General features: G+C 41.8%; 1 protein-coding gene across 4 annotated transcripts in view; it reads right to left on the bottom strand.

The window, feature by feature from the left end:
- The window catches only part of gripap1 (GRIP1 associated protein 1), a 31488-nt gene that overhangs the window by 6336 nt on the left and 12078 nt on the right, over positions 1–13074 (bottom strand). For all 4 annotated transcript variants that reach the window (XM_054768025.1, XM_054768033.1, XM_054768041.1 and 1 more), the window contains 9 exons: positions 3678–3812; positions 3398–3493; positions 2025–2135; positions 1390–1491; positions 1203–1316; positions 858–935; positions 622–717; positions 360–416; positions 4–103 (listed from right to left, as the gene is read on the bottom strand). In XM_054768025.1, coding sequence (XP_054624000.1) covers positions 4–103; positions 360–416; positions 622–717; positions 858–935; positions 1203–1316; positions 1390–1491; positions 2025–2135; positions 3398–3493; positions 3678–3812 — 889 coding nt within the window. The remainder of the gene's footprint in view (positions 1–3; positions 104–359; positions 417–621; positions 718–857; positions 936–1202; positions 1317–1389; positions 1492–2024; positions 2136–3397; positions 3494–3677; positions 3813–13074) is intronic.

Genomic DNA, 13074 nt, shown 5'->3' with positions numbered 1-13074 from the left:
TACCTGTTCTGGTCTTGCTGTTGGTCAAAATCTCTTGAAGTCTCTCCTGCAGTTTGTCTGCTCGCTTCCTCTCCAATTGCAACTGTCGCTTTAGGTCCTTCAGCTATGTCCGCACACGCACGCGCACACACACACACACACACACACACACACAATGTTAACAACATAATCATCACTGTTCAAATAAAAGCATATATCTCCAAATATTTTACTTATTCATCTTCTTACAAAAACAAAGTCATTGTTTTTGTGATGATATTGGCTCCTTCTCATCTGCCTTATGACACACACACACACACACACACACACACACACACACACACACACACACGCACGCACTCACTCACTCACTCACTCACCGCTGCACTTCCTTTCTTCTCCAGAATCCTCTGTCCATCCACAGTGTCTTTGATTTCCTGTAGAAGAAGAGTTGTCAGGAAAACAGGTGAGAAGATGAAGTGTTGAGGTACTTTTATCTCATGGCTGACATGTTTGATATTGATGATGAAAATGTATGGCTAACAAATGACCTCTAACGAAGCGCAAGTAGGGGACACACACACGTGCACACACACACAACTGGTGAGTTTGTTAGTGGTTCTAAACATGGAGCCTGCTGACCTGTTTGAGTTTGACGATTGCCTCATCGTGTTCGTCTCTTTGCTTTTGGATCTCCAGCAGCTGCTGGTGGACTGCCTCTGCCTCAACTTGCTTGGCCTGCAATGCAACAAAGTCAGGCATACACGCTTGAGAAAACACACGCACAAACATAACTACTGTATATACACAATCGTGTGTGTGAGTAGTGAAACTGTGTGTTCAGAAGAATTGTACATATTTTGCATTTGTGTGTATACCTGCAGATCAAGTGTGTGTTGGTCTTGTAAAACTTTGATAGCTTGATGATGTTCCGCAGTCAACTTCTCCATGTTCTCCTGCTCACACACACACACACACACACACACACACAGGTGTAAATACATGAGATGACAGCTCAATTAAAAGCATTGGTATGTTCTCATCTTGAATAGGGCAACATTGTAATTGATCTGCACAATTATCTCACACACAAACACAAGAGATGACAGGTAAATTAAAAACATTGGTATTGTCTCGTCATCATTAATAGGATAGAATTATGTACCAGTCATTGATGTAACGATCTGCACAATTATCACGCACGCACGTGTGCACATACACACCTGGGCCTCGTTTAGTTGCCGCTCAAACCATCCTTTAGTTCCTTCCATGGACTGAAGTTGAGCATGAAACTCTTCCACTTTCATCTGAAGACTCTCCAAGTCTTTGCTACGAGCCTGAAACACAAACTCTTTGATTATCATCACATCATGTTGTCATATGATATTTCTTCTTCGTCTTGCTGTTCACCTTCTCGTCCCTGAGCTGCTGCCGGATCTCCTCCTCAGAGCGATTTTTCTCCTCATGAAGACCTCGTAGCTCTTTCTCATAGCGAGCCCTCACCCCAAGGACCTACAGGACACAACATTTATTTTTTGCCATTATGGTAAAAAGGCTTCTTGAGACGTCATCTGTACTCAGAAGTACAGATGACGTCTCAAGAAGCCTTTTCCTCGATGGACAACTCCTGTACGACTGAGAGCCTACACAGACGCATTATGATAAAAACTGTGAAGAAAACATGAAGACAGCAAAATGTCCTCATAATGAGAGAAACTTGGTGGAGGTTCACTGAAGAGTTCAATGTGTTGACTAAAGAAGTGTGGACAGTACTTATGCCAGGGCTGTCCAAACTTTTTTCACCAACGACTGCATAAAGAAAAATTAAAAGAATGCAGTGTGCAATTTTCAGTTTCAACAATTCAACAAAACGCACAAACAAGTTTAAAACTATTAATTTTATGCTTCTTTATTTGGCAAATATACCAAAACTATTCAAATATTTTAACAGCTTGTGATACCCTTTTCAGGAATTCAAGTAAATAACTAGAATTTGACATCTAACCAGGACTGTAACATGCCCTTCGAAACGGATTCTTGCTCACCTCCTTCTCGTGCTGCAGTTTGAGGTCTGAGAGCGCCTCCTTGTGGTCAGACTTCTCCTGGTTAAGCTGTATTGCCATGTCATCCAGTATGGTCTTCCTTTTCTCTGCTATCTACACATATATACACACACAATATTACAGTATACTATAAAGGTTTGCCATGTGACTTCTTACAATGAGGCAGATTCCCAGTGAGAGTGAGAGCGGGCTCCCCAATTTTTTTTTCTTTTGCACACACAGTTCTCACTCTCAGCTCTGCTCACTTGTAGAACTTTGCTGTGATGGGCACACCATGAGGACATAGGATCATACAATTTCATACCTTTATGAGAAAGTAGAGAATCTTCACAAAAAGAGTCCAGATACTCTGGGAAAGGACGAATCAGCCCAACCATGCTGAGGCATCGAACCTTTCTTAATGCCACATAGAGTCATACAAAAAATGATTAGAGCACCCTTGTTTCTTGTTCATTTTATTGCCTGATACAACTAAAGGTACCTTTGTTTGGACAAGTATAACAATGACAACAAAAATGGCTCATAAGTGTTCATTTGTTTTGGCAGTACAATGCTATAGCTATTCATGTAAGAACTTAAGTCAGGGGTCACCAATGTTTTTTCTTGTGAGAGCTACTTTTAGAAAATGAAAATGGCCACGAGCTACTCATTTTTGTAGAAATGATTTTCATACCTTATTTCAACCCAAACAAAGCAAATATGCTTGTTTTACCAAAACATTCACAAATGCTGGTATCCACAACTCACATTTTATGTTTCAGAATACTTTTCTTTCTAGTGTTCTCACATTATTAACTGAAAACCTGAATGAAACCTAGCCCGCGGACTACCTGGTGCCCGCGGGCACTGTGTTGGTGACCCCTGACTTAAGTGATTTTGGTTATTATCAAGAAAGCCATGGCCGTTGCTAGATATCAGCTCTTAAATTAAACTCTTATGAGCTATATTTGTTATCGTTATATTTGTCCAAACAAATGTACCTTCAGTTGTACCAGACATTAAAATGGATCAATAAACTGAACAAACAAGGGTGGTCTAATTTCATTTTTTCCATGATTGTACACTTAGGAGATTTATACCTTTGGTTATACTAAGTTTGGGTCAGTTTTTGCTAGTGTGGATTTGTTTGCAGTATTTCATTAATTTGTTTTTGTGCAATTAAAAGTTTAATTCAAATCTGAAGCAAAAGTCACAATGCTTTTGTAACTGACCAAATGCACAAAATGAGGCGATTATGCCGGCCTCTTGTAAAAACACTACAGGCAAAAGGCCTTATCGACACACAAACCACTTTTAGGCTAAGTCATGAGGCCACAAATGACACTAAATTAAGAGCTGTTCGTGTGTGCATGTACCTTCTTGGTGTCATCCAGTTCTCTCAGGAGCTTATCCTTCTCTTGTCCTTCTTCTGTTAACTGCTCCAACAATTTCCTATTTGCAAAGCTGGACTCCTGAAGGAAAGAAGAAAGAAAGGAAGGCTGAATTACAAAACAATTATTATTGAACGTTTGATTTCTTTCAGTCTGCTTGAAAAAATATGTGAAATAAGGCTGCTGTATTTACTTATTTGCTAAGTGGGACGCATGTGTCAGTCAGTCAGTGTGAGAAGTTAACCCGTGTGCGCATGAAGCCCACCTGAAGCTGCGAGTCAAGATCATCTCTCTGGGCCAGAAGCTTCTCTTGCTCCGCTTGACTCTGCTGCAGCTCGGCCGCTCGCGCCTCCTGCTGCTCACGCAACAGACTCACCTCCTGCATCTTGCTTGTCTGTATCTGCAATCGTTTAACAGACCTAAGAACATCCCCATCTTTATCTTCATCTTCCTGCTGAGCTTCTAAGTGCAGGTACATGTAAAGACATTAGAGCCCTGGAGGTGAAGAGGGCAGATGGCGGCGTGAGAAAAATATTCAAGCAGAAAGGATGGAACATGGAAGCTGGCAAAGCAGGAACTTTATCAAGGTCAGGGGCGCCATACAGTTCACTTCTCTGCCAGTAATTCTAATAACAAGCAGTAAGTAAGAATAATATTATCAACGTGATTAAGTTGAACCAATAAAGTACCATAAAATACCGGTGTATAAGCCGCACCCACTAAATTTAGAGGAAAAAAAGATTTGTAAATATATAAGCTGCACCGGACTATAAGCCGCAGGTGTACGTCATAAAATGGGATACTCTGTGCACAGAAAGATGTTACACAGAAAGATTTTTTTTTACTTTTAATAAAATAAACGTTTTTTTCCTCAAAAGTGCGTGCCATACAGTGGTGCAACACAGCTATTTAGTGCACAACAGTACACGGCTAGTTAAACAATGCCAAATAGTGCATGTAACATAGATAACAGTAGTCTACCAAAAAAGTCATTCATCGCCATCCGCTTGGGAACTAAAACCACAAAAGTCTTCCTCTTCTGTGCCAGAATTGAACAGTAGCATAATTCCTTTGTCACACACGATGTCGGTCTCTCTCTTTCCGTGTGCTCTCGGTGACCTCCTCTTCATCTGGCACTAGTCCAGCCTTTCAAAACCCGTTGATAGTGTTTTTTCTGCTTCATGCTGTGAGGATCCACCTACAGACTTGTGCAAAACTTGCTCTTTGCATGCGGCTGTCTGCTCTCTGTGTCTTCAAGCACGTTTTCTAGTTCAGGCCATCTGCTTTTCTTACCTCTGAAAGCTTTATTGTCTTTTTGCTTTGAGTCAGCTTTTCATGTTGCCATCTCCAACGTCTGACCATACGTTCATTGATGCTAAGCTTACATGAAGTAGCCATGTTTCCTTGTCTTGGAAGCCAAATTGATCGCCTTTAACTTTAAAGCGGCATCATAGCAATTTCTTTGTGTGTTTTACATGGTGGAAGATTGTGACTACCGGGTTGTCACTGCACATGTGCAGAACGCGTCTACAATCCGGTACAGTAGGTAGCAGTATGCACCTAAACGTTGGTTGCTATTCGCCATTAACAAAAAGAAGAATAAGAACACGTCTAAATTCGGTCGGTAATTTTTTTCGTCACTCGGTGTTAGATGGATAAATAGCAACTTTATTCATCTCCAAGAGAACAACACGGCATTTCATGTTTTGTTTTATATGGTTTATTGTATCTGTATTTCTATTTATTGATCGTATATGACGTGCTCGCTTGTGGCGCTACATGCAGTATATTGCGTAAGTTTTACACAGAGTCACTTGGGGAATTGCTGGATATTACACACTATTTCTGCTGGAGTTATCGCTCTGGACTTCATAAGAATCACAGTAGAATTGGACCAGGAATACCATGGTCCGCCTTTGTGTGTCCCGGTAGATGCAGGTATGCGTCAACAACGCGATCGCTTCACAAATTTCATTCTTTTATATGTTAGCTTCTCTTTTGTTTTCATTCAACATAACAGGCTTTGCAATCTTGGCAGTATATTTAGGCTGTTTATTGAATAATCCAAATCCTACAATGTTTTACAATTGATTCTAATATAAATTGTGCTTGTTGCTGCTCACTGTAAACTGGGGCATGTGTATGCATACCCGGCTTCACTCAACTAGAGCGAAAGGGTTAGCAAATGCAGGGAAAGGTGGCTTCTCTGCGTTTTTTGGTTGTTTCCTGAACTTTTTTTTTTTGCAGTAATGGTGGACTATCTTAGTAAGAGTGTTTTCCGAAATACATATATTTAAACAATTAGTAGTAGTTCTGAAGTGTACGAGATGTCATGAGATTATTACATGACCACATACAGCATTAGCCACACCGCTGTATAAGCTGCAGGGTTCAAAGTTTGAGAAAAAAGGAGCAGCTTATACACCGTAAATTACAGTACACTTATAGATAGTTCAACGTGGGTTCATTTGTTTTGTTCTAGTCTTACTGTTCTCACTGTTAATTTTCTGTAAGCTTTAAGATTTGTTACTTGAAAGTTAAGATTTCTATGAAACAGGCTGTTGAAATATTTGAAATATAAAATCATACCTATGGTATCTGTACAAATGGTTGATTTTTTTTTTATGTTTTTACAATAATATTAACTTATAGTAAATCAGCATGAGAATTCTAAGGGGGTCCTTGGAAAATGTTCTCTTCTACAAGGGGTCCGTGGTCCTAAAAGTTTGAGAACGCCTGGTCTACAGCAGCTAGGTTGGCCCTTAGAGCTTTGTGTAAAAGCAACCTTTGTTTGAAACATATAGATATAGTATACAGTGGAACCTCGGTTTTCGTTACTAATCTGTCCCAAAAGGTCGGACAAAGATTGAACCTTTCAAAAAACAAATTTTTCCCATAACAAATAATGTACATCCAATTAATCTCTTCCGGACACCCAAATATTAACACAAAAACACATTTTATAGAGTATAATTTTAGTTTTACATGCAGAAAATATGACTTGCATATAAATTATGAATGAAATGGATAAATGAACATTTAAAAGGAAAACTGAACTTTTTTGGGAATTTTGCCCATCATCCACAATCCTGATGTGAAACATGACCACACGCGTCTTTCTCTTTTTTGCGCATTGTAAAGAGAGAAAAGCAGCTGGCATGTGGGCGCTAACAATGCATGTAATGGGACACACCTATTTCAACTATAAAGCCCTAAAAAATTAATTAAAAAATGTAAAAATCCAAAAAACACCAACAATGCTCTATTTACACAACTGACCTGCATATAAACCAAGCTACAGCGACATTGTTATTGTGGAAGCTAACACAAACCTCATGCCACGACAAAGAGGTAGGACAACAAAGAGATAGGACACCAATCTGTACTGGTTAGGAAACAACAACATGCATATGTACAACTCCGAACAGACACCCAAATTATCTGTAAAGTATGAGCCCACATTCCATGTTTTGTCTGTATACATTGTAAGTCAACGTGTGCTGACTTACTCAATGGACAGTTGTCCATCTGGTCCAGCTGGTCTGGGTTGTCTTTTCCAGTTTATTTTGGGTAGGTGGAAAAATGTTTATTACTGTAGGGTTTGTTAGCGCTAATAATTCTTCTCTTGGTGCAATGTCCTCCTTGCCATACATACGAAGCCTCTCCATCGATGGTAACACTGTATGCCACTCAGTGCAGCAGAAACACTCAATTTGTGTCAGCATGGCTTGACAAGCTCCACATTTACACCACCAAGTCATGCTAGGGTAATGACTTGCCCCCCATCTGCTACAAAGTTTCACACTCTCTTCTTGCTGGCTCAGCTTCTAAAACCTGTAGCTCATCCTCCATATATTCAGGCTCAAAAAGATAAGGTTATGGATCCTCATTTGTCCAAAAGTAGTCGTCGTCGTTGGTAGAGGGGTCGTCTCCCAACTTGAAGGTTGCCGGTTCGATCCTACGTCCTCCCATGATCATGTCGAAGTGTCCTTGGGCAAGATACTGAGCCCCCACTTGCTCCTGATGCTGCGTCATCAGTAGGTAAATGAGCTAAAAGTGTCAAGCGCTTTGAGTGCCTTGGAGGTGGAAAAGCGCTATACAAGTGAAAGACCATTTACCATTTATTAGGTTAAAGGAGCAATCACTTTTTCACACAGGGCCATGTAGGTTTGGATTTTTTTCTCCCTTAGTAATAAAAAGTTTAATTTAAAAACTGCATTTTGTGTTCAGTTGTGTTGTCACTGGTTAATATTTAAATTAGTTTGATGATATGAAACATTGAAGTGTGACAAACATGCATGCTCAATAGACCTCTATGATGAAAAAAACGTTTTCCTTTGCCCAGACGTGGGTCACCCAATGAGCTCACCACTCATGGGAGGGGCCAAAGGGGTCGGGTGCAGAGTGAGCTGGGTGACAGCCGAAGGCGGGGACCTTGGTGGTCTGATCTTCGGCTACAGAAACTAGCTCTTGGGACATGGAATGTCACCTCTCTGGTAGGGAAAGAGCCTGAGCTGGTGCACGAGGTTGAGAAGTTCCGAATAGATATATTCGCACTCACCTCAACGCACAGCAAGGGCTCTGGAACCAGCCCTCTCGAGAGGGGATGGACTTTGTTCCACTCAGGCGCTGCCAGCAGTGAGAGCCGACGGGCAGGGGTGGCAATTCTTGTTACGCCCCAGCTCGTGGCCTGTATGTTGGAGTTTAACCCGGTGAACGAGAGGGTAGTTTCCCTACGCCTTCGAGTGGGGGGACGGGTCCTGACTGTTGTTTGTGCTTATGTGCCAAACAGCAGTTCAGAATACCCACCTTTTTGGAGTCTCTGGAGGAAGTACTGGAGTGTGCTCCTTCAGGGGATTCCTTTGTTCTGCTGGGGGACTTGGAGAGGTGAGACCTGGAGAGGCGTGATTGGGAGGAACGGCCCCCCTGATCTGAACCCGAGCGGTGTTTTGTTATTGGACTTCTGTGCTCGTCACAGTTTGTCGATAACAAACACTGTGTTCAAGCATAAGGGTGTCCCCATGTGCTCTTGGCACCAGGACACCCAAGGCCGCATTTCCATGATTGACTTTGTGGTCGTATCATCGGACTTGCGGCCATATGTTTTGGACACTCAGGTGAAGAGAGGGGCGGAGCTGTCAACCGATCACCACCTGGTGGTAAGTTGTCTCCGATGGTGGGGGAGGATGTCGGTCAGACCTGGCAGGCCCAAACGTATTGTGAGGATCTGCTGGGAACGACTGACAGAGTAATTTTGAGAGTTTCAACTCCCACATCCGGAAGAGCTTCGACCATGTTCCGAGGGAGGTGGCAGACATTGAGTCTGAATGGGCCATGTTCCATGCCTGCATTGTCGAGGCAGCTGATCGGAGCTGTGGCCTTAAGGTGGTCGGTGCCTGTCGTGGCGGTAACCCCAGAACCTGTTGGTGGACCCCAGTGGTGAGGGATGCCGTCAAGATGAAGAAGGAGTCCTATCGGGCCTTTTTGGTTCATGGGACTCCGGAAGCAGCTGACAGGTATCGGCAGGCCAAGCGGTCTGCGGCTCTGCTCCAAGTGTTTTGAATCTTTCCTTGCTTCCTCAGGTCTCGCGCTTTCTTGGCGATGTCGGAATTGCGTTTTGTGAGATGCTCATTCATGTAGATGTTGGTGCCTCTTAGCTTCTTTCCCTGTTTCAGCAGTGCAGTTTTGAATTCCCTGTTAGTGAACTTAATGATGACAGGTGTGGTGTTGTTCCTGCCATGGAGTGGGACGCAAGTGTCAATACTGTTTACATCGACATCCACCTCCTTCGATTGTAGGAAGTTAGCAATTTGTTGCTTTATTGTAGGAACGTGTCTTGACTTGGTGTGATTTGGAGCCCCGTGAGGACCACATCATTCATTCGTGCCATCTGATCCATCTCGTCAATGAAGTTTTTAATTTGTTCCTTGATATTCTCCTTTGCTTCTTTCTCTTCCTCAAGGGTGGTGCGGAAGTCAGCATTATCCTTCAATAGTGCCTTGATGTCATCCTGTAGAATGTTGATATCGTTGCATAATGCTCTATTTTCTTCCATGGGGTCTTTAGTGTCCTTAAGATCAGTACGTGAGGTGGCTTCCATATGGTTTATAACCTCCTTGAGAGCAGTGCACAAGGCAGCATTATCTTCCACTAATGCCATCATCCTGCAGAACCCTAACATCCTTGCAAAATGCTGTATTTTCTTTACAGTTTATCGCTTCCTGAAGAGCAGAGCGCAAGGCAGCATTGTCATTCAACAGTTCCTTAATATCGTCCTGTAGAGCCTTGATATCTTCCACAGGGTATTTAACCTCCTTAAGAGCAGCACCCAGGTCTGCATTTTCATCTTGCAACTCCTTGACTTCTTTTCTTAGTTTTTTGATAGCCTTGTTCTGTGCTCTATTTTCTTCCATAATGTTTGTGACACCATTACTGACATCCATTGTGACTTCAAGGAGGTTTTTGTAATTACTCTGAACATCTATTTCCAGAGACGTTATAGCCCTCCTTATAGCTACATTTGAAGCTGAATGTTTCTCTGCCATTGAATGCAGTTTCTCAATTGCTTGCATTATTTGTGGTAGAGTGATCTCTCTACCCTCGAAGTGACTAGCGAAGGTTTCTTTGAACTTATTGGTAACATTTTTCCACTCTAGGTATCCTGGAATATTTAGGCATCCTGTTTTTATGTCCACGTCCACTGCGAATTCAAGATTCAAGATTCAAGAGTTTTATTGTCATATGCATAGTAAAACAGGCAGTTATGCAATGAAATTCTTATTCTGTTCATTCTCCCAATAAAAGAAAGAAAACACAAGAAAGAATAAGAACATAAGAAACATTAATACCATTAACATTAATATTAATACCAAATTCAGAGCCAGAATCATTTTCCTCTGCAAGTTCAGAGCCAGTATCATTTTCCTTTGTGTTTGACGTTGTTGCTAAGCAACCTCTTTAAACTTCAGCAGTTCGCTAATTAGCTAGACTTGCTAGCAGGTATCGATACTTGTATCTGTACCTCTCGACTATCCAAGTTAAAGGAATTCAGATGGGGGATTCAGCCATCAGCACTGATCTTGTGTTCATGAAGTGTAGTCAAGAAAGCACCAAAATAGTTAAAATTTCCAGTATCATCAACAGAGCTTCTGCCATACACGTCCTTCCCCGTCAAGGAGGAAAAAAAAAAAAGCCAGCGGAGAAGCCAGTTTGGAGAATGACTTCCGGACGGCTTTGAAGAGATTCTAGACCACCATTCAGCATCTCAGGAAGTGGAAGCAGTGCACAGTCAACACCGTGTATGGTGGGGATGGTGTGCTGCTGACCTCGACTCGGGATGTTGCGGATCGGTGAAAAGAATACTTCGAAGACCTCCTCAATTCCACTGACACGTCTTCTTATGAGGAAGCAGAGGCTGGGGACTCCACGGTGGGCTCTCCTATCTCTGGGGCTGAGGTTGCTGAGGTTGTCAAAAAGCTCCTCGGTGGCAGGGCCCCGGGGGTGGATGAGATCCGCCCAGAGTTCCTTAAGGCCATGGATGCTGTAGGCATGTCTTGGTTGACACAACTCTGCAGCATCGCGTGGACATCGGGGGCAGTACCTCTGGATTGGCAGACCGGGGTGGTGGTCCCCCTTTTTAAGAAGGGGGACCGGAGGGTGTGTTCCACCTATCAAATGGAATCACACTCCTCAGCCTCTCGGGTAAGGTCTATTCAAGGGTTCTGGAGAGGAGGATTCACTGGATAGCTGAATCTCGAATTCAGGAAGAGCAGTGTGGTTTTCGTCCTGGTCGTGGAACTGTGGACCAACTCTACACTCTCAGCAGGGTCCTTGAGGATGCATGGAGGTTTGCCCAACCCAGTGTACATGTGTTTTGTGGACTTGGAGAAGACATTCGACCGTGTTCCTCGAGGAATTCTGTGGTAAGTACTCCGGGAGTATGGGTTATCAGACCAGCTAATTCAGGCTGTTCATGTCAGAGTTTGGTTCGCACTGCTGGCAATAAGTCGGACCTGTTTCCAGTGAGGGTTGGACTCCGCCAGGGCTGCCATTTGTCACCAATTCTGTTCATTATTTTTATGGACAGAATTTCTAGGCGCAGCCAGGGTGTTGAGGGGTTCCGGTTTGGTGGCTGCAGCAATGAGTCTCTGCTTTTTGCAGATGATGTGGTCCTGCTGGTTTCATCGAGCCGTGAACTTCAACTTTCACTGGATCGGTTCGCAGGCGAGTGTGGGCGGGTCGGGATTGATGGATGGATGGTATATTTATTATGACACCCCTCGGAAAAGCTGACTGATGTTGACATAACCGACATCAAAATACAATTGAATTTTGTGGCCTCACTCTATCATGCATAGAACATATTAAAAACATATTAATTAATAAATCATGCTGTTTCGTGTTTGAATACAGCCTAGTATTAGTAAAATATATGTATATATTTTTGCAAGTTTTATGGATTTTTTGCCTAAATACAGCATTTTCAAGCATAACAATGTCTAAATTAACTAACTAACTAAATATAAAAGACATCATGAAGATTCAAATTGTGAATGTATTATTTACATTGGTCACTAGGTGTCAGTAATTGTTTGGTTTGGTTTAATTTTATTTGAACATGCATGCAGGTTACAATGGAATTCATCTCATGAATCATTTCACAGTTCCACATGTCCAAAAGGAGTAGGAAGAAGCTAAGCTTATTTAATCCTACCCCCCAACTATTCCACATCTTGTGCAGTACATATTATTCACTTCCTGCATTCCATGTAATATTACAGTATTGCATATACTGTAATATTAAGATTGCTTTTATAATTATTGCCCCATATCTCCACAGAATACATTAGATATAATACCAAGGAACAGTAAACAGTGTAGAGTGAACAAATTTTGCTTTATTCAATATTTAAGTCTTTCTCGCCACCTTTTGTTGCATATTTTTGATATGGGATTTCCAACTCACTTTTTCGTCTATTATGATCGCCAGAAATGTATTTTCTTTCACTCTTTCAATGTCCACTCCAGCTATTTGTATTTGATCGTACATATCCTTTCTGCTATTTCCAAAAAGCATTATTTTAGTTTTACTTAAGTTCAAGGATAATCTGTTTTTATCAAACCATGTCTTTAATATGACCATTTCATCCTTGACCTTTTTAATTAGTTCTTGTGTGCTTTCCCCAGAACAAAAGGCAGTGGTATCATCCGCAAATAATACCAACTTTAAGTCCTTTGTCACTTTACAAATGTTGTTGACATATAAATTGAACAGTTTTGGTCCCAATATTGACCCCTGGGGTACTCCACACGTGATATTTAAACTTGCAGATGTATATTCTCCTAGCTCTACAAATTGCTTCCTGTTTGCTACGTACTGTAACGTTTAACCCAATTCAAAACTAATCCTCTGATTCCGTACCTTCTAATTTTGTTGTTAAAATATTGTGATGAATTGTATTGAAGGCTTTTGTAAGATCCATGAATAGTGCAAATGCACACTTTCTGTGGTCTATAGCATTAGTAATTTCCTCCGTGATTTCAATCAGTGCCATAGAAGTTGAAATGTTAGTTCTGTATCCGTATTGACTACCTGCTAGTAATTCATTGTTGTTAATAAATTTGTCCAACCTGTTATTAAATAGGGCCGCACGGTGGTCTAG

Source organism: Dunckerocampus dactyliophorus, chromosome 1 (genome assembly GCF_027744805.1).
Source record: "Dunckerocampus dactyliophorus isolate RoL2022-P2 chromosome 1, RoL_Ddac_1.1, whole genome shotgun sequence".
NCBI lineage: Eukaryota > Metazoa > Chordata > Actinopteri > Syngnathiformes > Syngnathidae > Dunckerocampus > Dunckerocampus dactyliophorus.
Note: the sequence above shows the minus strand (reverse complement) of the source record. Positions and strands in the feature narration are given on the sequence as shown.